The sequence below is a fragment of the Myxine glutinosa genome, chromosome 2 (genome assembly GCF_964187855.1).
Source record: "Myxine glutinosa chromosome 2, kmMyxGlut1.1, whole genome shotgun sequence".
NCBI lineage: Eukaryota > Metazoa > Chordata > Myxini > Myxiniformes > Myxinidae > Myxine > Myxine glutinosa.
In genome coordinates, this window is record NC_136262.1 from 3,450,748 (window position 1) to 3,477,983 (window position 27,236).

A 27,236-nucleotide genomic window follows, 5' to 3' on the forward strand; every position below is an offset into this window, starting at 1 on the left:
GTGAGAAAATGTGACAAAGCAGTGAGGACGTGTGATAAAGGAGTGAGGACGTGTGATAAAGGAGTGAGGACGTGTGATAAAGGAGTGAGGACGTGTGATAAAGGAGTGAGGACGTGTGATAAAGGAGTGAGGACGCGTGACAAAGGAGTGAGGACGCGTGATAAAGGAGTGAGGACGCGTGATAAAGGAGTGAGGACGCGTGATAAAGGAGTGAGGACGCGTGATAAAGGAGTGAGGACGCGTGATAAAGGAGTGAGGACGCGTGACAAAGGAGTGAGGACGCGTGACAAAGGAGTGAGGACGTGTGACAAAGGAGTGAGGACGTGTGACAAAGGAGTGAGGACGTGTGACAAAGGAGTGAGGACGTGTGACAAAGGAGTGAGGACGTGTGACAAAGGAGTGAGGACGTGTGACAAAGGAGTGAGGACGTGTGACAAAGGAGTGAGGACGTGTGACAAAGGAGTGAGGACGTGTGACAAAGGAGTGAGGACGTGTGACAAAGGAGTGAGGACGTGTGACAAAGGAGTGAGGACGTGTGACAAAGGAGTGAGGACGTGTGACAAAGGAGTGAGGACGTGTGACAAAGGAGTGAGGACGTGTGACAAAGGAGTGAGGACGTGTGACAAAGGAGTGAGGACGTGTGACAAAGGAGTGAGGACGTGTGACAAAGGAGTGAGGACGTGTGACAAAGGAGTGAGGACGTGTGACAAAGGAGTGAGGACGTGTGACAAAGGAGTGAGGACGTGTGACAAAGGAGTGAGGACGTGTGACAAAGGAGTGAGGACGTGTGACAAAGGAGTGAGGACGTGTGACAAAGGAGTGAGGACGTGTGACAAAGGAGTGAGGACGTGTGACAAAGGAGTGAGGACGTGTGACAAAGGAGTGAGGACGCGTGACAAAGGAGTGAGGACGCGTGACAAAGGAGTGAGGACGCGTGACAAAGGAGTGAGGACGCGTGACAAAGGAGTGAGGACGCGTGACAAAGGAGTGAGGACGCGTGACAAAGGAGTGAGGACGCGTGACAAAGGAGTGAGGACGCGTGACAAAGGAGTGAGGACGCGTGACAAAGGAGTGAGGACGCGTGACAAAGGAGTGAGGACGCGTGACAAAGGAGTGAGGACGCGTGACAAAGGAGTGAGGACGCGTGACAAAGGAGTGAGGACGCGTGACAAAGGAGTGAGGACGCGTGACAAAGGAGTGAGGACGCGTGACAAAGGAGTGAGGACGCGTGACAAAGGAGTGAGGACGCGTGACAAAGGAGTGAGGACGCGTGACAAAGGAGTGAGGACGCGTGACAAAGGAGTGAGGACGCGTGACAAAGGAGTGAGGACGCGTGACAAAGGAGTGAGGACGCGTGACAAAGGAGTGAGGACGCGTGACAAAGGAGTGAGGACGCGTGACAAAGGAGTGAGGACGCGTGACAAAGGAGTGAGGACGCGTGACAAAGGAGTGAGGACGCGTGACAAAGGAGTGAGGACGCGTGACAAAGGAGTGAGGACGCGTGACAAAGGAGTGAGGACGCGTGATAAAGGAGTGAGGACGCGTGATAAAGGAGTGAGGACGCGTGATAAAGGAGTGAGGACGCGTGATAAAGGAGTGAGGACGCGTGATAAAGGAGTGAGGACGCGTGATAAAGGAGTGAGGACGCGTGATAAAGGAGTGAGGACGCGTGATAAAGGAGTGAGGACGCGTGATAAAGGAGTGAGGACGCGTGATAAAGGAGTGAGGACGCGTGATAAAGGAGTGAGGACGCGTGATAAAGGAGTGAGGACGCGTGATAAAGGAGTGAGGACGCGTGATAAAGGAGTGAGGACGCGTGATAAAGGAGTGAGGACGCGTGATAAAGGAGTGAGGACGTGTGATAAAGGAGTGAGGACGTGTGATAAAGGAGTGAGGACGTGTGATAAAGGAGTGAGGACGTGTGATAAAGGAATGAGGACGTGTGATAAAGGAGTGAGGAAGTGTGATAAAGGTGTGAGGAAGTGTTATAAAGGTGTGAGGAAATGTGATCCACCAACTATTTGACCTCAAAAATAGTTGGTGGTTGGTTTCAGTCAGCTGACATGAAAATCCGATTCAGATTTCAAGTCAATCGGATGAAAATTGAGGATTTTAGAAATTTGAGAAGGTTATTGACCTTTCACCGATGTTGACCTTGTGACCTTTTGACCTCAAAAATAAGTGGGGTTTTATCGGACCATGAACTCTACCATTTGATGAAGTGTCATGAAGATCGGTTTAAAATTGTGACCTGTAGGCAAGTATAAGTGAGCAGACAGACAAACACACACACTCACACACACAAACACGCACACACAGACACACACACCACACAGACAAACACACACACAAACAAATACACACACGTACACGTACACACACACACAGACACACACAGACACACACACACACACACACACACACACACACATCTCGTTTTTTCATTTCTGTTCCTCACAATTCTATCCCTCTTTCATTCACAGACACGCACACGCACACGCACACAGGCACATACAAACACACACACAGGCACATACAAACACACACACACAAACAAATACACACACGCACATATATATATACACACACATACAGAGTCTCCTCAGCGTCGATGAGTCTGGCATTTCACTCAGGCCGACTGGCACGGTCTTCAAGCAGCCATCAATCATCTGGACTGGTCTCCCATATCTACTGTCTCTGACATCAACTCTTCCTGGGAATTCTTCCAAAGTAAACTGCTCTCTCTCAAGCACAGATTTATCCCAACTCGTCTTCAGTTGTCAGACCCTTCCTCCCATCCATGGTACGCTGAATCTTGTGGTGAGGCAGTTGCCCTGAAACAACTTGCCTTTGCCTTCCATGAGTTTGATCTCGGATCATCAATTTGGATTCAGACCAGGTCACTCTCCTCTGGACATGCTGCTTCTGCTGTCTCAACAATGGATGGAGGTCCTCAATGCCAAACAGGAAATCAGAGCTGTCTCCCTTGGCATATATCATGCCTTCGATACGGTCTGGCACCCCGCCCTGATCACCAAACTCTCCTCCTATGGTGTCCATGGAAACCTCCATGCAGGGCTTGCCTACTTCGTCTCTAGTCGCAGTCAACGTGTGGCCCTGAATGGCCTTCTCTCTTCTTCCCTGCCTGTTCTGGCTGGAGTTCCCCAAGGCAGTGTTCTGGGCCCTGTGCTTTTTCTCATCTTCATCAATGATCTTTCCAACTCTCTGAAAAATCCTCTCTCTCTCTATGCTGATGACTCCACTCTCTGCCGCTCCATATCTCAACCCTCAGATCGGCAGACAGCAGCCTCTTCACTGTCTGCAGACCTGAACAATAACACAAACTGGTCAAACAAGTGGAAAATGTCTTTCAATCCTGACAAATCTTACACTCTCACTTTGTCTATCTCCGAAAAGACCGTCTGGAAAACCCTCCCATCTACTTTCTCAACAATCCTCTCACAGAAGTTCTGTCACAAAAGTTTTTGGGTCTCTCTATCTGCCATTATCTTGCCTGGGAAACCCACTTTTTCAAGATGGCCTCCAAAGCGAGTCGCCGACTGGGAATCCTCCGTCGTTCGAAGTACTTTCTGGGCACTTTGGAACTCCTCACCACATACAAAGCTTTCATCTACAGCTCAATGGAATACTTCTCTCCCCTCAGGGCTGGTGCTCCTGCCTCACACCCAGCTCGGCTTCACGCTGTTTAAACCAAAGCATTCAGAATCATTGGAATCTCCCACGATGAAGCTGATTCTGAGGGCCTTTCTCTCTCTCACCGCAGGCAGGTTGGTGGTCTTTCTGTCTTCTACCGACTCCTCTCCGACCTTGCTCCCCCAGCTCTTTCAGTGCTCTATCCCCCAAATATTCCTGCAGGACACACAAGATCTGCCAGCAACCCACTTCTGGTGAAACTACCAAAATCAAGACTCTCTGCTCACCTTCACTCTTTCATTCCTCTTTTCTCCCGTCTCTGGAAAAAAATCCCACACTCTCTTCAATCCTTCTCCTCCCTCCAGGTCTTTAAAACGGCTGTTTTAACCCCCCCCCTCCTCCAGCCCTCTTCCACAGATCTACCGACGTCCCTGTTCTCTACTGTTGTTGTGCTCGTGTGCTTCCCTCTCTCTCCTCCTCTTGTCTCCCGCTCCCTTCATTGTATGTTTTATGTGTCTGTGCTTGTTTTCATGTTCAATGTGTTTGCTCTTTTACATGCCTCGATTCTGTACACAAAAATAATAATAATAATAATAATAATAATAACAAGTCAAGTGAATCCACTTGGATTCCGCCCAGGTTGGCACATGGAAATTATGATGTAGCATAATTATCATCTCGGGTCAAGATTTGAAATTATGCCATGGTTTTTGTAAAATTGCTACTAGTATTCACATTATGTACTTTCACCAAAACATACATCATCATAGAAACATACATAGAATTTGGGTCCTCTGGGTCATTTGGGTCCTCTGGGTCATTTGGGTCCTCTGGGTCATTTGGGTCCTCTGGGTCATTTGGGTCATTTGGGTCCTCTGGGTCATTTGGGTCCTCTGGGTCATTTGGGTCCTCTGGGTCATTTGGGTCCTCTGGGTCATTTGGGTCCTCTGGGTCATTTGGGTCCTCTGGGTCATTTGGGTCATTTGGGTCATTTGGGTCCTCTGGGTCATTTGGGTCCTCTGGGTCCTCTGGGTCATTTGGGTCCTCTGGGTCCTCTGGGTCATTTGGGTCCTCTGGGTCCTCTGGGTCCTCTGGGTCCTCTGGGTCATTTGGGTCATTTGGGTCCTCTGGGTCATTTGGGTCCTCTGGGTCATTTGGGTCCTCTGGGTCATTTGGGTCCTTTGGGTCCTCTGGGTCATTTGGGTCATTTGGGTCCTCTGGGTCATTTGGGTCCTCTGGGTCATTTGGGTCCTCTGGGTCATTTGGGTCCTCTGGGTCATTTGGGTCCTCTGGGTCATTTGGGTCCTCTGGGTCATTTGGGTCCTCTGGGTCATTTGGGTCCTCTGGGTCATTTGGGTCCTCTGGGTCATTTGGGTCCTCTGGGTCATTTGGGTCCTCTGGGTCATTTGGGTCCTCTGGGTCATTTGGGTCATTTGGGTCCTCTGGGTCATTTGGGTCCTCTGGGTCCTCTGGGTCATTTGGGTCCTCTGGGTCATTTGGGTCCTCTGGGTCATTTGGGTCCTCTGGGTCATTTGGGTCCTCTGGGTCATTTGGGTCCTCTGGGTCATTTGGGTCCTCTGGGTCCTCTGGGTCATTTGGGTCCTCTGGGTCATTTGGGTCCTCTGGGTCCTCTGGGTCCTCTGGGTCATTTGGGTCCTCTGGGTCCTCTGGGTCATTTGGGTCCTCTGGGTCATTTGGGTCCTCTGGGTCATTTGGGTCCTCTGGGTCATTTGGGTCCTCTGGGTCCTCTGGGTCATTTGGGTCCTCTGGGTCATTTGGGTCCTCTGGGTCATTTGGGTCCTCTGGGTCATTTGGGTCCTCTGGGTCCTCTGGGTCATTTGGGTCCTCTGAGTCATTTGGGTCCTCTGGGTCATTTGGGTCCTCTGGGTCATTTGGGTCCTCTGGGTCATTTGGGTCCTCTGGGTCATTTGGGTCCTCTGGGTCATTTGGGTCCTCTGGGTCATTTGGGTCCTCTGGGTCATTTGGGTCCTCTGGGTCATTTGGGTCCTCTGGGTCATTTGGGTCCTCTGGGTCATTTTGGTCCTCTGGGTCATTTGGGTCCTCTGGGTCATTTGGGTCCTCTGGGTCATTTGGGTCCTATATTCCTATCCTATAACATATATATCTCCTATAACCTATCCTATAAATATAGATTTGATGACGTCATGTTTACACATCTGAGCGACAGAAATGAGCGACAGAAATGAGCGACAGAAATGGGTGACAGAAACTAGCTTCACTTTTGAGCGCCCGAAATTCCCAGGCAAACGCTATAACGCACCAGGTTTACAACCTGTGCGTTAATAATAATAAAACGGACTCAAAAGCAATACCGTCTCCGCTGGCGAGGTGGGCAACGAGTCAGCCTGGTGGAGGTATGCGCCCCACCAAGTGCCGTTTTAGTTGCTTCTCTTCTCACACTTTACATTTTGAATTCCAAGTCTTCTCACCTTTCTATTGTCTATCATCTGCTCTTTTAGAGAGTATTTAAAAAAATTGTTTGGCAAACTTTATGTATTTGTCAAATTATCATTTCTGATGTGCTCTGTCTACCTAGCACCTCTCTACCCGCTGCCTTTTCTCTCATATTTGTATCCGACAATAGCAATTTAAACTTGTGGTGATGTGTATTTTCAACTCATATAATGTCCGTTGCAGGTGTTGGAGCAGGCGATTCGTCCTGAAACGAGCCTCGTATCTATCATGGCGGTGAACAATGAGATCGGAGTTGTTCAACAAATCGCTGAGATTGGTAAGGTATTGGATTTGCAAGATGATGGTATAATAATATATGTTTTCAACGAAGAGAAAATAATGAAGAGAATGACTTTCAGGTACCGGGGAGGGGGGCAGAGGGGTGGTTGGAGGAGGGAGGTAAGGAATGGAGGGGGGATTTTGCAGGTGTGGGTGTGTAGGATGGTTTGTTGCTGCTGGTCATAGTAGCAAAGGTGTCAAAAGGGTGATTAGGGAGAATATTTTCATCCACACGAAATGGGCCCTCACAGGTGTAAAAACGTTTAAGGTTTAGATTTTCTTTTTTCTGGTGAAAACCTTGGTTTGTGAATATCAGTAAAATGTTTACCATCGGCTGTAAGTGTTCTCATTCTCCATTGAGTGATGAATAGAAGTTCGAATGAGAGCCTCAGACCCCTCTATCTCTTTCTTCTCCATCTTTTTGCTGTGACTCCACTCTCTGCCACTCCATATCTCAACCCTCAGATTGGCAGGGAGGCCTCTTTGGATTGGATTGGATTGGCCTCTTCACTCTCTGCAGATCTGGAAAAAATCACAAACTGGTCAAAAAAGTGGAACATGTCTTTCAATCCTGACAAATCTCAGACTCTCACTTTGTCTCTCCGAAAAGACCGTCTGGACAACCCTCCCATCTACTTTCTCAACAATCCTCTCAAAGAAGTTCTGTCACTCAAGCTTTTGGGTCTCACTATCTGCCATGATCTTTCATGGGAAAACCACATTTCCACGGTGGCCTCCAAAGCCAGTCGCCGACTGGGCATCCTCTGTCGTGCGAAGTCCTTCCTTCGCACTTTTGGGCTCCTCTGCACATACAAAGCTTTCATCCACAGCTCAATGAAATACTGCTCTCCTCTCTGGGCTGGTGCTCCTGCCTCACACCTAGCTCGTCTTCACGCTGTTGAAACCAAAGCGTTCAGAATCATTGGAATCTCCCGTGATGAAGCTACCTCCGAGGACCTTTCACTTACTCACCGCAGGCAGGTTGGTGGTCTTTCTGTCTTCTACCAACTCCTCTCCGGCCTTGCTCCTCCAGCTCTCTCTGGGCTCTGTCCCCCAAATATTCCTACAGGTCGCACAAGATCTGACTGCAACCCTCTTATGGTTAAACTGCCAAAGTCAAGACTCTCTGCTCACCTTCACTCCTTCATTCCTCGATTCTCCCACCTCTGGAACAAACTCCCTCATTCTCTTCAATCCCACTCCTCCCTCCGGGTCTTTAAAACAGCTGTTGACAACCATCTCTTATCTTCTTACATCCAAAATCTTGATCTTTTCTACCCACGTTAAATCACCCCAAATCCACCTCTTTCGATCTCTGACTCTTTCCTGAAATTCTTAGTAGTGTCCATTTGCTTTATACCGAGGTCCATGACTTTGCTGATAATTGGGAGAAGGCTGATTGGTCTGTAGTTGCAAGGATCTGTTTTTGCACCTTTTTTGTGTAAAGCGGTAATGTTTGCTGATTTCCATGATGATGGCAGATGACCTTGATCAAACGAGAGGGTGAAAAGAACAGAGAGAGGGTGAGATAGAGCGGCAGAGCAGGATTTTAGGACCCGTGGGCTGATGCCGCCTGGTCCAGTTGCAGAATCAGAGTCGAGGTTTGACAAAAACTCCTCCACCTTGTCAGGAGAGAAGGACACAGAGTCCAGGAGCAGTTGGGTTCGACTGGGTAAGGTGGGAACAGAGAGAGAGAGATGGGTTTGGGACACAAGATTTTGAGGCAAACACAGAGTTGAGGCATTCGGCTTTGTCACGTGCTGTGTCAACTGTGTAGCCATTTGAGGTAAGGGAGGGGATGGAGGGGGAACAAGCACCAGAAACAGATTTGACCAGACGCCACCAGGATTTGGAGGAAGGAGACAGGTTTGAGAGTTCATTCTTGAGTGTGGAGAGATAGTGCTTCCTGGCACTGCTGAGGGTAGACACATTTGTTCTGAGCTTGGTGGAAGGAACTGAGATTGCCTTCAGTTGGATTTGCCTTCCAAGAGGCAAAGGCAAGTTGTTTCAGGGCAACTGCCTCACCACAAGATTCAGTGTACCATGGATGGGAGGAAGGGTAAGACAACTGAAGACGAGATGGGATAAATCTGTGCATGAGAGAGAGCAGTTTGCTTTGGAGGAATTCCCAGGACGAATTGATGTCAGAGGCAGTAGAGATGGGAGACCAGTCCAGATGATTGATGGCTGCTTGCAGACCGTGCCAGTCAGCCTGAGTGAAATGCCAGACGTGTCGGCGCTGAGGAGGCTCTCTGAGAATGGCCAGAGAGATGTCCATTTTAACAAGCACATGATCAGAAGAACCGATTGGAGCAGAAGAAGAGCAGCAGACATTTGCAGGGAAGTTTGTCATAACCAAGTCTTGAAGAGAAGATACTCCATTGACTGAGATCCGGGTGGAGAAATTGACAGATTGTGTCAGTCGCAATGAGTCGCAGAAGTCCTTTGCTGAGATGCCGTGGCTGGTGAGAGAGGAACCCACACCCAGCCAGCTGGCATGATGACAGTTGAAGTCGCCACATATGAGGAAGAGAGAGTTTGGATGAGTTGATAGAAGTTGGTCCATGTTGTCAAAAAGCGAAATGTAAATGGAGTCATCACTGTTTGGAGGACGGTACAGAACACATATGAACAAAAGGTGGGAGCGGAGAGGAAACCGAAGCAAAAGGTACTCCTGGGGGTGGGGTGGAGAGAGGGCAGTGCAAGAAGAGTGAGGAAGAGAGTTTTTGATAAAGATAGCAACCCCACCACCCGGACGAGGCTCAGGTCTATCATACCGGAGGAGGGAGTAACCAGGAAAAGATATTAAGGAATCAGAGACATCATGAAGGAGGAAAGGATCTGCTTAACAGAAAAAGTCTGGATTGTCAGAAGTAACCTGAATGGAGAAATCAATCAGGTTTGAGCGAAGACCCCGGATGTTTGAGGTCCATACCGTTAACGAGGAGAGAGGGGGAGCATCGGGTGCAGGACAGGGGTGGGGAGGGGTAGGGTCAGATGAAGGATGAGAGGGGGAGGTAGGGAGAGCAGTTGATCGTGTGTCAGAGATTACAGAAGAGTTACAACAAAGGGAAGGATTAGGAGGACAAAAGGTTTGATGGTGATGGGATGAGGCATAGTGAGGGGTTGTTTGAGGGGGGGGGGGGGTAGGGGCAGAGGAAAGTAGAAGGTTGGGGGAGGTGGAGGTATGAGATAGAAGGGAGACGAAGTTGGTAGGAGGCAGCTTTGAGGAAGAGGGGGGAGGGGGGAGAATTGGAGAGGGATGGTAGGGGGGGAGATTTGAAGGGGAGGGGTTGGGGGGGAGTTTTGAGGGGAGGGGTTGGGGGGGAGTTTTGAAGGGGATGGGCGAGGGGGGAGTTTAGGAGGGGAGGGGCAAGGGGGGTGATTTGGAGGGGAGGGGCAAGGGGGGAGTTTAGAAAGTGGATGATTAATGAAAGACGAACATTTATAGCAAATTGGTTTTATTGTGATTTTCAAGTTATTGATCCGTTTAAGAACGATAGAGGAGGGGTGGAATGAATGTGAATTTAGAGCATGTAGTGACGAAGAATTATAAGAGATTTAATATTTTTTTGAAGTGGAATGAGTTGAAGAGGAAATTGAAAAAAGCCTTTTAAATAGGAAGAAAAACAGCGTGTTGTAATATACCACTGAATAAAACACTGAAGGGGAAAGTTTAAACATATTTAAACAGAACCGTGAAGAACAACGTTATATTCACAAAAATACCAACGGGAGAGGGCCGAGAGGGACAACCATGAGTCACGTGAACAGAGCAAAAGGTGGCAGGCAAGGAGATAATGGCGGCGGGGCGAGACAGCGCACGTGGACAGAAGCACACGATTGGACAACAGCACACGTGGAGAAAGGGAAATAAATGTTTTTTTTTTGTGTTTTTTTTTTGGGGGGGTGGGGGGGTGGGGTTAAAACGATAGACAAAGAGCAGATGTTCAGGGGAGAAGGGAAAATCTAAGAACCAAGCAAAAACAGCGAAGGAGGGAACTTAAGTGAACGAACTTCGAAGAGGGAAGCCTCAGGCTACAAGGCCGCACACGTGGGGCAAACAGGAACGATTAATTTATGAAAGATTAACACCGAGAATGTTCCTCGGGACACACTATAGGTACTTACCGAAAGATAAATACAGTTTCGACAAAAATACAATTGTGAACAATTACTTAACTTCGAAAACGTGAACGTGTCCAGCTTCGAAAAACCGTGCCGTCGCCGGTAAGATCTCGGTTTCCCTCAAATCATGTGGATTTAAATAATGAATGGATTTAAATCAAACAAAATGACAACAAAAATTAAATCTTAATATTAAATTTTTTTAAATAATAATCTTGGAAAAAAAATTTTTTTGTAATTTTTAAATAAAAAAATATTTAAAAGGAAATAAATAAAAGATTTTTTTTTTTTTAATGATAAAAATTAAAACTTTTTAAAAAATTAACAAAATGATTAAATCAAACATAACAAAATGGATTTAAATCAAACTTAGTACAAGTATGTATAAAGATGTAATAATGTGGGCGGAGGCTTATTGGTTGATGTCGTGATGTCGAATTACGTCTCGGGTAAACTCAAAATTTGATATGAGGTCTTTCCTGGTGTAACGTTTTCCCATCTTTCAACTTTGCTTTAGGTGGGAAGTATGGGATATGCGATGTTTCACCAACGACTTCACTCGAGTTTTATTTATTGTATTTTTTCTATCCTTCCCTTAGGTGGTCTCTGTCGTGAGCGGAAGGTTTTCTTCCACACAGATGCTGCACAAGCCGTAGGCAAACTTCCACTGGATGTAAACGCGATGAACATTGATGTGATGTCCATTAGTGGCCATAAGCTCTATGGGCCGAAAGGTGGGATGGGACGGATGTGCTGCCTCTGCTACTCAGAGCTGATTGCTCACTGTTTGTGGATTTGTGTTTCAGTGCATGTTTTTATTAATTAACTTTTTATTCATGATTTTTTTGATGGACCATATCATGGTGCTGAATTCAACCCAACTCTACTGCATATAAAAATAATAATAATAATAATAATAATAATAATAATAATAACTAGAACTGCCACTTTATAACTGCTGGCAGTGATGAACGGTTTACTCCGCCTTCCTGATTTCATACAACCCCACTTTCATTGCACATGCGTTGATACAACCCCCCTTCAATACAACCCCGATACACACACACACACACACACACACACACACACACACACACACACACACGCACGCACACACGCACCCCCCATACACACACATATCCACACACGCACATTTCCCCCCCCCCCCCCCCACACACACACACACACCCCCACACACACACACACACACCCACACACACACACACACCCCCTTTCACACACACACATCCCCTCTCACACACACATCCCCTCTCACACACACATCCCCTCTCACACACACACACGCACACACCCCCGCACCTCCCCCACCCCCAACACACACACACACACATACACACACACACACCCCCACACACACACCCCAACCCCCCCCCCCCCCAACACACACACACACACACGCACACACACACCCCACCCCCGACACACACACACACACACACACACACACACACACACACATCTCGTTTTTTCATTTGTTCCTCAAAATTCTATCTCTCTCTTTTATTCACACACACACACACACACACACACACACACACACACACACACACACACACACACACCCCACCCCCGACACACACACACACATACACACACACACACATCTCGTTTTTTCATTTGTTCCTCAAAATTCTATCTCTCTCTTTTATTCACACACACACACACACACGCACACACACACGCACACACACACACACACACGCACACACACGCACGCATACACACACATCCCCACACTTTACAACAACCCCGCTTTCACTTTTTTTTTTTTCCTCCATCAATTTATCACAAGATGATGCTCAAAAGATTTCATCCTGATCGGATGAAGTTTTGTACGTGTCGAATTATGACGTCATAATGCGGGCAACATTATTTTTTTTTTTTTTTTTTTGTATACTGAATCGAGGCTCGTGAAAGAGCTAACATTTATTTCACAAACAAATCAACCAGACAAACAAAACACACAAAAAGAGGGAGCGGAAGACAAGATGGGGAGAGAAGGGGAAGCACACACACAACCACAACATTTGAGAGCAGGGAGAAGTGTGGGAGGGAGAGGGCTTGGGGGCAGGAGGCGTGGGGGGGGGGGGGGGGGAGAGGTATAAAACACAAGGGGACCGAAAATTAGCAGGGGTAGAAAAGATCAAGGTTTTGGATGGGGGAGGATAAGAGATGGTGGTGAACAGCTGTTTTAAAGACCTGGAGGGTGCAGTTGGATTGAAGAGAGTGAGGGAGTTTGTTCCAGAGGCGGGAGAAAAGAGGAATGAAGGAGTGAAGGTGAGCAGAAAGTCTTGATTTTGGCAGTTTAACCAGAAGAGGGTTGCAGGCAGATCTTGTGCGACCTGTAGGAATATTTGGGGGACAGAGCCCAGAGAGGGCTGGGGGGGCAAGGCCACAGAGGAGTCGGTAGAAGACGGAAAGACCACCAACCTGCCTGCGGTGAGTGAGTGAAAGGCCCTTGGAGTTAGCTTCATCGCGGGAGATTCCAATGATTCTGAACGCTTTGGTTTCAACAGTGTGAAGACGGGCTAGGTGTGAGGCAGGAGCACCAGACCAGAGGGGAGAGCAGTATTCCATAGAGCTGCGGATGAAAGCCTTGTATGTGGTGAGGAGCTCAGGTGTGCCAAGGAAGGACTTCGCACGACGGAGGATGCCCAGTCGGCGACTGGCTTTGGAGGCCAGATTTGAAATGTGGTTTTCCCAGGAAAGATCATGGCAAATAGTGAGACCCAAAAGCTTGAGTGACAGAACTTCTTGGAGAGGATTATTCAGAAAGTGGATGGGAGGGTTTTCCAGTCGGTCTTTTCGGAGAGACATCGTAAGAGTGTGAGATTTATCAGGATTGAAAGACATGTTCCATTTGTTTGCCCAGTCTGTGATTTTGTCCAGGTCTGCAGAGAGTGAGGAGGCTGCAGACTGCCGATCTGAGGGATGAGGAATGGAGCGACAGAGAGTAGAGTCGTCAGCAAAGAGATAGAGAGGATTTTCAAGAGAGTCAGAGAGATCATTGATGAAGACCAGAAAAAGCACAGGGCCCAGAACACTACCTTGGGGAACTCCAGCCTGAACAGGAAGAGGAGATGAGAGAAACCCATTCAGGGCCACACGTTGACTACGACCAGAGAGGAAGTCCGCCAGCCATGCGTGGAGATTTCCATGGATACCAAAGGAGGAGAGTTTGGTGAGCAGAGCAGGGTGCCAGACCGTATCGAAGGCACGTGAAATGTCAAGGGAGACAGCTCGAATTTCCTGTTTGGCGTTGAGGACCTCCATCCATTGTTGAGAAAGCAGAAGCAGCATGTCCAGAGTAGAGTGACCATGTCTGAAACCAAATTGATGATCAGAGATCAAGCCATTGGAGAAGAGGAAAGATTTCATATCTGAAGCAATGATGGATTCCATGACTTTGCTGATAATTGGGAGAAGGCTGATTGGTCTGTAGTTGCTGGGATCTGTTTTTGCACCTTTTTTGTGCAAAGCAGTGATGTTGGCTGATTTCCAAGCAGATGGCAGATGACCTTGAGCAAAAGAGAGGGTGAAGAGAACAGAAAGAGGGAGTGAAAGAGCAGAAGAACATGATTTTAGGACCCGTGGGCTGATGCCGTCAGGACCAGTTGCAGAATCAGAGTCGAGGGTTGACAGAAACTTTTCCACCTTGTCAGGAGGAAAGGACACAGAGTCCAGGAGCAGCTGGGTACGACTGGGTACGGTGGGTACAGAGAGGGATGGGTTTGGGACACAAGATTTAGAGGCAAACACAGAGTTGAGGCATTCAGCTTTTTCACGTGCGGAGTCAGCCGTTAAGCCGTTTGAGGTGAGGGAGGGGATGGAGGGGGAACAAACACCAGAAACAGATTTGACCAGATGCCACCAGGATTTGGAAGAGGGAGACAGATAAGAGAGTTCGGTCTTGAGAACGGTGAGATATTGTTTCCTGGCTCTCCTGAGGGTGGACACACACTTGTTTCGGGCTTTGTGAAAAGAAATGAGATTTCCTTCCGTTGGATTTGCTTTCCAGGAGACGAAAGCAAGTTGTTTCAGGGCAACAGCCTCACCACAAGATTCCGTGTACCATGGACGGGAGGAAGGGTATGACAACTGAAGACGAGATGGGATAAATCTGTGCATGAGAGAGAGCAATTTACTTTGAAAGAATTCCCAGGATGAGTTGATGTCAGAGGCGGTAGAGATGGGAGACCAGTCCAGATGATTGATGGCTGCTTGAAGACCGTGCCAGTTGGCCTGAGTGAAATGCCAGACTCGTCGACGCTGAGAATGGTCAGAGAGATGTCCACTTTGACAAGCACATGATCAGATGAGCCGATTGGAGCAGAAGAAGAGCAGCAGACATTTTCAGGGAAGTTTGTCATAACCAAATCCAGAAGAGAAGATGCTCCGTTGACTGAGATCCGGGTCGGGAAATTGACAGATTGTGTCAGTCCCAGTGAGTCGCAGAAGTCCTTTGCTGAAGAGCCATGGCTGGTGAGAGAGGTACCCACACCCAGCCAACTGGCATGGTGACAATTGAAATCACCACATATGAGGAAGAGAGAGTTGGGATGGGTAGATAGAAGTTGGTCCATATTATCAGACAGTGAGATGTAGATGGAGTCATCGCTGTTTGGTGGACGGTACAACACACATATGAACAAAAGGTGGGAGCGAAGGGGAAGCCGTAGCCAAAGGTATTCCTGGGGGTGAGGTGGAGAGAGGGCAGTGGAGGGCGAGTGAGGAAGAGAGTTTTTTATAAAGATAGCAACCCCACCTCCAGGACGAGGCTCGGGTCTATCATACCGGCGGAGGGAGTAACCTGGGAGAGATACCAAGGCATCAGAGACATCATGAAGGAGGAAAGTTTCTGTTAAGCAGATCACATCTGGTTTGTCAGAAGCAACCTGTATGGAGAGGTCAGTCAAGTTTGAGCGAAGGCCCCGGATGTTTGAGGTCCATACCGTTAATGAAGAGGAAGGGGGAGCATCGGGTCCAGAACAGGGGGGGGGGGGGGGTAGGGTAAGATGTGGAAGAGGAGGAAGAGGTAGGGAGAGCTGTTGAAGGTGTGTCAGAGATTTCAGAATAGCTTGGAGAAAGGGAAGAATGGGGCGGACAAAAGGTTTGATGGAGATTGGGTGAGGCACAGTGAGGTGTTATTTGAGGAGGGGAAAGAGCGAGGCAGAAGGTTGGGGGAGATGAAGGTGAAAGTTGGAAGGGGGAAGAAGCAGGGAGGATGCTTTGAGGAGGAGGGATGAGAGGGGAGTCTAGGAGGGGAGGAGCGAGGGAGAGTCTCGGAGGGGAGGGGTGTGGGGGGAGTTTAGGAGGGAGGGGAGGGAAGGGGCAAGGGGGGAGATTTGAAAGGGATGGGTGATGGGGAGGATTTGGAGGGGAGGGGTGAGATTGGATTTTGAAAAGTGTATGATTCATGGGAAACGAACATTTTTTGCAAAATGAGTTTGAGACCTTCGAGTCAAAAATACGTTTGAGGACACTGGAGGAGGGGTGGAGTTCTGGATAGTTTAAGGAATGTAGAAAGGAGGAACTGTAAGAGATGGTATTATATATATTTTTTGGAATGAATAGATTTGGTGAGCAAGACGAAAGCATCCTTTTGTAGGAAAAGAAGAAAAGGGTGTTATAATATATGAGAGAAAATAGTTGTTCAGGGGAGAGATTATACATTTCTAACCACGTGATCGCGTGATCGCGAACGAAGAACGAACGAACAAAAAGAACAACAAATAAACGAATAAGACCTGGGAAGGAAATATTATTTTTTGGTTTTTTTTTTTTTGTGAGTAGAGATATTAACCAAGGAGGTATGGGGTAAACGACTGGGACGAAACAGAGAACGAAAATAATTTCAGCGCATTCGACGAATCGCTGAGAGAAAAACAAAACCACAAGGTCGGAGACGGTACGGTAGCCGAAGCCTACGAGTACTAGGCCGCAGAATACTCGATACGCATTAACCAACGATTGTGTATACATGTACGAAAAATTAGCACCGAAAATTTTCCAAACAGATACGCTATACGTACAGACACCGAAAGATAGATACAGTCTCGACAAAAACACAATTGAGAAATATCACTTAGCTTCGAAAGCGTGAGCGCATGGAACAGCTTCGAAAAGACGTGACCTCGCCGTGATCTCGCGAGATCTTCCTTTATATGACATAATTCACAAGGCTTATTCTCCATGCATAGTTCTTTGCAATGAGATATGTCTCAATCTTTTCGACTCAGCGCTTTTGGAGATAGAGAGATGTAAAAATTTTCGGTTTTCCCAAGATGGCGGCCGTACCAAGTGCCCTGTGACGTCATAATTACCCTCAAAATATTCTTCATGCCCAGGCACACCTATGGTGAAAATTTCATGTCAATCCGTGCAATGATTGCAGAAAAAGCGATTTTTAAAAGAAAATAAACCTGATATTGCAGAGCCAGAATTATTTATTTTGTCTGAGAAGCCAATGCGAGGTTTCTTCTTCTTCAGCTTCTCACAACTCTGTGTCAAATGCGATCGAGTTAAAAAAAAGTCAGAATTTGACCAAATCTGTTTTATTCGTTTGTTAATATACCTCGGCTATTGACAAATCTTAAATTAGAATTTTATTTGAGGTTAAAATGACCGAGAGATCGTGTCCAACGATGCCTTCAGTCTGTACATGTGATAAATAATTAAATCCGCACACTGGAAGCCTCTTCTTCACACAATAACAACTTCTAGCTTCCAGACCGTACATACAATCATCTTGAAATTTTGCACACTTGTTACTTTTCATGACTTCTACTACAGTATGAAATTTCACGTCGATCAATAAAGCGATTCAAGAGATATCCATTTAAAAAATTTTTTCCTGCATGTAGGCTGATTGGTCGAGAGTTGCTAGGATCTGTTTTTGCACCTTTTTTGTGCAAAGCGGTGATGTTGGCTGATTTCCAAGCAGATGGCAGATTACCATGAGCAAAAGCGAGGGTGAAGAGAACAGAGAGAGGGAGTGAAAGAGCGGAAGAACAGGATTTTAGGACCCGTGGACTGATGCCGTTAGGTTCAGTTGCAGAATCAGAGTTGAGGGTTGACAGAAACTTTTCCACCTTGTCAGGAGGAAAGGACACAGAGTCCAGGAGCAGCTGTGTTCGACTGGGTACAGAGAGGGATGGGTTTGGGACACAAGATTTAGAGGCAAACACAGAGTTGAGGCATTCAGCTTTTTCACGTGAGGAGACAGCCGTGTAGCCGTTTAAGGTGAGGGAGGGGATGGAGGGGGAACAAACACCAGAAACAGATTTGACCAGACGCCACCAGGATTTGGAAGAGGGAGACAGATAAGAGAGTTCGGTCTTGAGAACGGAGAGATATTGTTTCCTGGCTCTCCTGAGGGTGGACACACACTTGTTTCAGGCTTTGTGAAAGGAAATGAGATTTCCTTCCGTTGGATTTGCTTTCCAGGAGACGAAAGCAAGTTGTTTCTGGGCAACAGCCTCACCACAAGATTCCGTGTACCATGGACGGGAGGAAGGGTATGACAACTGAAGACGAGAGGGGATAAATCCAGATGATTGATGGCTGCTTGAAGACCGTGCCAGTTGGCCTGAGTGAAATGCCAGACTCATCGACGCTGAGGAGGCTCTCTGAGAATGGTCAGAGAGATGTCCACTTTAACAAGCACATGATCAGATGAGCCGATTGGAGCAGCAGAAGAGCAGCAGACATTTTCAGGGAAGTTAGTCATAACCAAGTCCAGAAGAGAAGATGCTCCGTTGACTGAAATCCGGGTCGGGAAATTGATAGATTGTCAGTCCCAGTGAGTCGCAGAAGTCCTTTGCTGAAGAGCCATGGCTGGTGAGAGAGGTACCCACACCCAGCCAACTGGCATGGTGACAATTGAAATCACCACATATGAGGAAGAGAGAGTTGGGATGGGTAGATAGAAGTTGGTCCATATTATCCGACAGCGAGATGTAGATGGAGTCATCACTGTTTGGTGGACGGTACAACACACATATGAACAAAAGGTGGGAGCGAAGGGGAAGCCGTAGCCAAAGGTATTCCTGGGGGTGAGGTGGAGAGAGGGCAGTGCAGAGCGAGTGAGGAAGAGAGTTTTTTATAAAGAAATTTGCATCATTACCTTGGACAGCGGTCGAGGAAATACCTTCAATCTTTCCGTGTTGAAAGAGAATGAGTGAAAGTGTACAAATTCCTTTTGACGACGCAATGAAGGGTCCGTGGAATGGATGAAGGTTGCTTCTCACATATGTAGATGTAACGTACTCTGACCTCGACTCAATATCTTGAACATATCTGCATTGCACTGTTCTGCACAATCGGGGTTGGCATCCAAGTGCCGTGCAATGGCAGAAGAAGAAGAATAAGAAGAAGAAATGGTTGATGGTCCTTGAACGTTCTTGCATGCTCGCACCAGTTGATTCTTCACTCCCAAGTTCTTTCTTCGAATCGCATGGGGGACATCTGGACATGCTGTTTGATATGATCAGCCAACCTTTGGGTTGTACGGCCAACATACGGAGCTTCACATCGGCACTTAAACTCATATATAACTTTGCTAATTTGTGAGGTGGGCAGCACATCCTTGTTGACTGACGTGAGCAGACGACGAGAGGTGAAGATTACTCGAGGTTGCACAAGATTATTACGGTATCAAACACGTACCTAGCTGTGCAACCTCGAGATCAAAGATGGCCGACTGGCAGCCATTTTAGTTGTAAAAATCCCAATGTTCAACACGTGCTCAACCATTTCTTGGACAAGCATTTACCGATCTTGTTCAAACTTTGGACACATAAGGAATGATGTCTCACATACGCACATCATTTGTTTTCCAGATCAGATCCAAGATGACCAACTGGCAGCCATTTTGTTACTTAAACGTGTCCCCAACCATCTATTAACATGCATGGACCGTTTTTGTTCAAAACTGGCACAAAGACAATCATGAGAGTATACACATGCAGAAGATTTTGTTTTATTATCTGACCAAAGATGGCCGACTGACGGCCTTAACTCTGTTCAGTAAAATTACTATAACCATGGCGGGGTCAATGGCATGTTATGTATTTTTCTTATTAATTATTATTATTAGGTTTACTCTCCTCCCGGTGTGTACCCCGGTTTAGAATAGGTACACCGTATCCCTGCGTGTCGTAAGAGGCGACTAAAAGGGTTGGCGTCAGGAAGGGCATCCGGCCATAAAAACATTGCCTCAAAAAGAGAACCATGACAATTACAACTACATATGGGCAGGGTACAACCCGAAGTACCCCGTGGGGGACCCCACTCCCTCTCGTCAAAACTCAAGGTGGGGAACCCGATCGAAGCAAGGGTGGAAATCACTCCATTTATGACGAAGAAACGTCTGATGCCCGACGTGGAAATCGGTTTCTGAGGTTTGGGACATGGAATGTAGGGACAATGACAGGGAGATCAGGAGAAGTGGTGTAAGTATTGGTCAGAAGAAGAGTGGACATATGTTGTGTGCAGGAGACGAGATGGAAGGGAAGTGGTGTGAGAATGGTGAAGGGTAGGCAGGGACAGAAATACAAGTTTGTGTGGCAAGGGTGCCCAGAAGGCATGAATGGTGTTGGTGTCCTGTTTTCTGAGGAGTTTGCAGAGAGTGTGGTGAGTGTGACTAGAGTGAGTGAAAGGTTGATGATGGTGAAAATGATGATTGGAAAGCTCTTGGTGAACGTCATCTCGGGATATGCTCCGCAGGTTGGTCGGAGCGATGAAGAGAAGGACAAGTTCTGGTGTGCAATAGAGAAGCTGATGGAAAACGTGAAAGCTGAGGAAGTTGTTGTGGTAGGAGACCTAAATGGACATGTGGGAAGGAGTATGGACGGTTTTGAGGGAGTTTGTGGGGGTTACGGATATGGTGTGAGAAATGGAGAAGGTGAAAGGATTTTGGAGTTTGCTGATGGAGCTGATTTGTTGATTTGTAATACTCAGTTCCAGAAAGAGGATAATAAGCTTGTTACAAACACGTCAGGTGGGTCGACGACAACCGTTGACTACCTGCTGGTGTGTAGGCGAGATAGGGGGCACCTCCGGGACACAAAGGTGATCCCGGGGGAGGAGGCTGTTTCACAGCACCACTTAGTTGTCTGCGACAAAAGGGTAAAAGGTGCGAGGAGAGCTCGGCGGGTGAAGTACCAACCGAGAATGAAGGTGTGGAGGTTGAAAAAGGTGACAGTGAGGGAGGCATTAAAAGAGAGGCTGAGTATGGTCGAGGATGATGTGGTTGAGCTTGAAAGTGGTTGGATGTCAATGAAAGATAGTCTGTTGGGAGCTGTTGGTGAGGTATGTGGATGGACAAAAGGACCACCGAGGGACTCGGAAACATGGTGGTGGGATGATGAAGTTGGAAAGAAGATTGAAAACAAGAGGAAGAAGTTCAAGGAGTGGCAGAAGGCGAAGGGTATGAGGGCAGAAAAGGCAGAGCATGAAAGTGAAAGAGAGGTGTGATGTGATGGGGGTGAGTTGATTGAAGGATGAAGTGGGACAAATCGTTGTGGACCCAGATGGAATTAAAGGAAGATGGAAGAGATAATGGAAATACTGTTGAATGCAGAGAATGAATGGGATGGCAACATAGAGAGTAAACCAGTTTTCGGACCGGCAGAGAAGATAACCGAGAAGGAAGTTGAGGAAGCGATAAAAGCAATGAAGAGTAGAAAAGCGGGAGGGCTGACGGGAGTTGTGGGAGATATGTTGAAGGCAGCGGGAAATTGGGGTGTGAAGAGAATGACAGAGATCTGCAATCTGGTCGTGAAAGAAGGCCGCATTCCAGTGGATTTGGAACTGAGTACCCTCGCCCCTCTATACAAGGGGAAAGGTGACCCGCTGGACTGTGGCTCGTATCGAGCAATAAAGTTATTGTAGCATGTAATGAAGGTATTGGAAAGGGTGTTGGAGACGAGGATAAGGAAGAAAGTGAAGATCGATGAAATGCAGTTTGGATTTATGCCAGGAAGAGGAATGACAGACGCACTTTTTATTGTGAGGCAGTTGCAGGAGAAGTATATGGAGAAGAGGAAGAAGTTGTTTCTTGGGTTTGTTGATCTGGAGAAAGAATTTGAAAGGGTTCCACGTGAAGTAGTGACATGGGCATTGAGGAAGTTAGGAGTGGAGGAATGGTTGATCAGAGTAGTGATGGCAATGTACCAAAGAGCGCGCACAGCTGTAAGGACGAAGGACGGGAACAGTGGTGAGTTTGAGGTGAAGGTGGGAGTGCATCAGGGGTCGATACTAAGTCCACTACTATTTGTAGCTGTGATGGAGGTGCTGGCTCAGACCGTAAAGGAGGGTTTACCGTGGGAGTTGTTGTATGCAGATGATCTGGTGTTGATTGCGGAAAGTATGGATGGACTGAAGGAAAAGATGAACAAGTGGAAGGAATGTATGGAGGCAAAAGGTCTGAAGGTGAATATCGGAAAAACGAAGGTGATGGCAAGTGGTAAAGCATGTGGTGAGGTGGAAAGAACTGGGAAGTGGCCGTGTGCTGTGTGCAGGAAGGGTGTCGGAGTGAATTCCATTCAATGTACAATGTGCGCTGAGTGGGTTCATCAAAAATGTAGTGGTTTGAGAGGGTCATTAACCAGTGTGGCAGCTACATTCAAGTGTAAGGTGTGCACAGAGGGAGCTGCAGATGGAGGAAATGTTGAGTTGGATCTTGGAGACGGCGTGAACCTGGAAGGTGTGAAAATATTTTGTTACCTAGGAGACATGCTGAATGGAGAAGGTGGATCAGACTCGGCAACAGTTGCTCGAGTGAGATGTGCATGGAAGAAGCTTCGGGAACTGAGTGGCGTGCTGACGAGGAGGGGAGTGTCGTTGACGCTGAAGGGAAAGGTGCATGCTGCATGTGTGAGAAGTGTTATGATTTATGGGAGCGAGACATGGGTCATGAATGTAGAGCAGCAACGAAGGCTGGAAAGGGTGGAAATGCGAATGGTTCGGTGGATGTGCGGAGTGTCGTTGAGAGAGAGGAAGACAAATGATGAATTGCGAATGATGATGGGAATAGAGCCTGTGATTGATGCTGTGAAGAGGAACAGGTTGAGATGGTTTGGTCTTGTGTTGAGGAAGGATGAAAGTGACTGGTTGAGAAGAGTGATGGAAATGAATGTAGAAGGAAGTAGAGGACGGGGAAGACTGAAAAAGACTTGGCTGAAGATGGTGGAAGAAGAAATGCGGGCAAAGGGGTTAACAAGGAGAGATGCAGAAAATAGGGCAAAATGGAGAAGATTGTCATGGGGACCGCAAGGTTAACCCTCGCTCTAGCAGGGAAAATGGCCTTAAAATGCATGTTGTGTGTGTTGTTGTATATTTGTATATTGTTTGAAAATATCGGGCACTAAGGGGGTCCTCGGGGTGGGGGGGGGGGGGGGGATTCAGGTTTCCCCCCAAAATAAGTATTACCTCTCTTCTCAGAAAATACACGTGCAATTCCAATGAAACTTTACCACAATATTCAACACCTGTGATGTACTAAAGTGTGTGCATGGCAGTAATAAAAAAATGGAGGTGTAAGGAGGTACACGTAGGTATATGCTCCCTTCCGAAACTACACACACTGTTGTTATGAAACTTGATCACTACATTTATCTCCCGTGATGCGCCAAATTTCGTTTACGGGTAAAAAAAATCAAAAAAATCAGGGTTTAAGGGGATGTGTGGGGGTGAGGGACTTGGGGAGGTTTCCCCCCAAAATCGTTATTTTTTGTTTTTTTAAAGTCCTATGATTACGTTAGTATGAAACTACATGCTGCCCTGTCTCCTAGCAACCATTAAAATTGGTTTAATATACCATGATACTATTTAAATACATTTAGTCAGTGGAGTATACTGCTTTATTCTACCAGGTGAGCTCGCCCAGGGGTATTGTCCCTATTTGTATTAACTTTGATAGCATTGTTTTTATCATTTTATTGTGTAAAGTTTGTCATCTGAGAGGCCATGCTTGACTTTGTCCGGTATCACATAATGCTCTGCGTTGTTCTCCTGCCTTCTCCTGGCCTGCCAGGTGTGGGTGCTCTCTTTGTGCAGCGTAGGCCTCGTGTCCGTGTCGAAGCACTGCAAAGCGGCGGCGGACAGGAACGTGGAGTCAGGTCTGGCACGGTGCCCACACCCCTGGTGGTCGGCATGGGAGCAGCATGCGCAATCTCCCAACAAGAGATGGAGGTGACTCATCATCGCCCAATGTCAAATTGCCCTTTCACGAGTGTTTATTTTGATTTCTCAGCCCAGGCAAGTTGGTTTCCTTGGTTACCATTTGCAAGGTGAGTTGCAGGTTTAGACCTTGAGAACACAGAGATTTTTAGTGGAACATTAACTTCCATTTGGTTTTGCTCTTGGCTGGTTTGTAGTCACCCTGGTTGTTGGTGAAGGTCTGGATGATCGTGATCCTTTTCACAGTTCCCTCTTGTGACGGCGAATGCACCTCATCAGTGCGTGGTGGAGTCGGTGTATTTCCATTTTGAATTCTTGCTTTGACTTTGGGTCATTATGACGTTGCCAAGTTTCATATACGGTCATTTTTCATGTGAGCAAAGAAATATTCGAAATGTATTTGGTTTAACATTGTAACACGATTGGTCGAAGGTTCATATATGGCCTTATAGTGTACAGCATGTCCCATTTTAAATGTCAGTTCACGCCGCTTTTTGCCTTGGGCCTAATAGTGGGGGGGCCAATGTAGCAGATTGAAATGCCCGGTGAAATTGCTTGTTAATTTTTGGACACTGGTTGGGCTGTCTTTAGGGATGATATAAGTTCTAGAAAAAATATGTCTCCAATTGTTTCAAGTTCTTTATGGCGGCCATTTTGGATTTTCAAAATGGCGGATGTCGAAAACGTAAAATTCCATTATCTTGGCTTCTAAATGACCTAGAGTTTCGATTCTGGTGTCCAGTTGTACATTTTTGGGGATAGAGAATTGAATGAAACCTTCTTTAATAACCTACAAGGGATAAAAATAGGTTTTTATGGCACAGCCGAACCAGTGTCCAAAATCTAACTTAATGCACATCTATCTTAATTGTTATTTGTTATTTGTATGTTCCAGATTCGTGACCCTGAGCTATGATGGAGCCAAAAAGCAAGAAAACCAAGAAAGAAACTGATTTCACACTTTGCATTCAGTGCCAGGATCCCCAAGGTGCACTAGTGACTGAGCCAGCACTGGGCTCATATGCAAAGTTTCTCCAGTTCATCCAGGAGAGGGCACGATATGGTGATGCCGACTTCAAACAGATCAGCGAACGATTAAGCTGTTTCACTGCCACTGACTTGAGGAACAATAAAGCAAAGTGGCACCGGGCATGTTATGGATCTACATGCAACACTGCTCACCTGGAGCGTGCTAGAGTTCGCCACCAGAAAGCCTGCGAACATGGCGACACCCAGCATCTTCATAAGAGGTGTGGACGTCCTTCTTCTGCACCTGCCGCTGCAAGTACCTCAGGTTCTACGCAAGACGAGACTCTTCGCTTCACACGTTCATCATCAACTCCATTCAACAGAGACCTTTGTTTCTTCTGTCAAGAGGTCACTAAGGAAAGTGTACATGTTGTATGCACGTTCAACGCAGGTAAACAGCTGAAGAAAGCTGTTGAAGAAGGCAGCAACCACAAGTGGAAAGTTCAGCTGAGTGCTGCCATCAGTGCACATGATGCTCATGCGATCGACGTCAAGTATCATCTCCCATGCTGGGTGCAGAATGTCCAACGTGCTCCCAAGAGTGGGACATCAAGTGATGACAAAGAACACATACTGCAAGAAACTAATGTTATCAAAATAGCCGCAGACATTGAGTTTGTCAGCCTTGTTCGCTCTCTACTCCAAGCTGGTGAAATTCTCAACATGTCTGACCTGAAGTCGGTTTACTCCAGGATTCTTGACAATAATGGTGTGCACAATGTCCCATCACCTACTACCCAAGGCATGAAGGAGAAAATAAACTCTCACATTGATGACGTTCACTTCATGAAACCAAAACGTCGAAACGAGTCAGACTGTGTATTCTCCACTGCCGTGCGTGATGCAGCTGTCGAAGATGCAATGACGAAGACAAATGAAAAAAACATCGAACTAAAGCGCGGCGTTACGCGCGCTGCTTGTGAGCAAGGAGGAAGCGGACAAGCGGTAACATATAAACGCCTTTATTCAAGAATACACTGTAACACTGTACCGCTCCGGGCTGGGCGCCCGGTGTCTCTCATGAGGCCACGCCTACCCCTCGGACGTGGCCACCGCCCACTTGGTGCGTGGAATGATGTCACCACGCCAGTGGGCTTTTGTGTCCGCCACAGAACAACTGTTTGAGAGTGCCTCTGTTCTCCGCAGTGCCATTGCTTGTCAGAACAAGCACCCATGGCAATTTGAAGGAGAAATGAACACTGATGATGCTGAAAAGCATGTACCCAAAGTACTCTATGCTTTCCTCCGCTGGCTACTGGAAGGACCAGCCACGAGCATTGAGCCAGAGACTATGCGCTCAGCCACTATTCATCGAGATGTTATAACCATCAGTCAGAACATCATGTACGGCTACAAGTCAAAACGCCAAGTCACGTACAAGCCCAAAGAGCCAGATGCACCATTCCGCCATCGCTTAGAATGGCCACAGCAGCTTGCCGTTGCCATTGTAGTCCATCAGTCCACCAGAAACAAGAAGCTTCTGGATTTCCTGCATGGGTTCGGTCTGTCTGTTGATTATAGTCGGATCTTGCGGTTGGAGACACAGCTGGCCAACTCAGTCATAGAGTCTACGACAGAACAGGGTGTATACTTTCCAAGAACCATGCGCATAGGGACGTTTGTCTTCTTTGCAGTGGACAACAGTGACTTCAATGAAGACACACCTGATGGGAAGCGGACACTCCATGCTACAGCCTGGGCACTCTACCAACGACGGGAACATGCACCCTCCACAGATGAACATAGAACACTGACACTACATGACCGAAAGGCCAGACACCGCTCACTCAAGGTTCTGACTGCTCCAGACTTTGTTCCTTGCCAAGCACCAAACAAACAATCTGCCACAGGTACCACATATAGCTTCAAGACACGGTCAAACCCAGATGTCACCAAGCCGTACTCTGCGACGGACACAGTGTGGCTACTTTCACGCACAATCATGCGAACAGCTGAAGCTGAGGACGTACAAGACGACATCATCCCACCAGATGACCAGCTGCAAGCTGCAGAACCCCAGCATGCTGACCCTGTTGGGTCACTCGTCCACGATCCAAAACAACCACCTGGCAGTAGGATCAAGCATCACGATATCCCAACTTGGACAGCCTACAACTCACTGCTCTCCTCTTCGAAGCCTCTGACAGAGGTCAACGCCCTGCCATTGGTAGCAGCACCAGCCCATGAATGGCAAACACTGATAACAGTCTTGAAACAGACACAGCAAATCAACTGCATGGTCATGGGTCCCGATAGGAAGACAGTGATCACCTTAGACATGGCCCTGTATGAGCGAGCCAAACAGCTGGAGATGACCAGAGATGACTGCAAAGGCAAGTGGGTACTGCGACTAGGGGAGATGCACACTGTGATGGCTGCACTGAGGGCTGCTGGGAATGCCATAGAGGACAGTGGTCTTGACGAGGCTTGGTCTGAGGCTGATATCTATGGCCCAACAACGACCAGAC

The 27,236-nt window shown here is 47.3% G+C and overlaps 1 protein-coding gene across 1 annotated transcript in view; it reads left to right on the forward strand.

Moving 5' to 3' along the window:
* NFS1 (NFS1 cysteine desulfurase) overlaps window positions 1-27,236 on the forward strand; it is a 129,152-nt gene that overhangs the window by 31,179 nt on the left and 70,737 nt on the right. Inside the window, exons 6-8 of the mRNA XM_068108839.2 lie at window positions 6,313-6,406; window positions 11,136-11,270; window positions 23,594-23,751. Of these exons, the coding sequence (XP_067964940.1) occupies window positions 6,313-6,406; window positions 11,136-11,270; window positions 23,594-23,751 (387 nt within the window). The remainder of the gene's footprint in view (window positions 1-6,312; window positions 6,407-11,135; window positions 11,271-23,593; window positions 23,752-27,236) is intronic.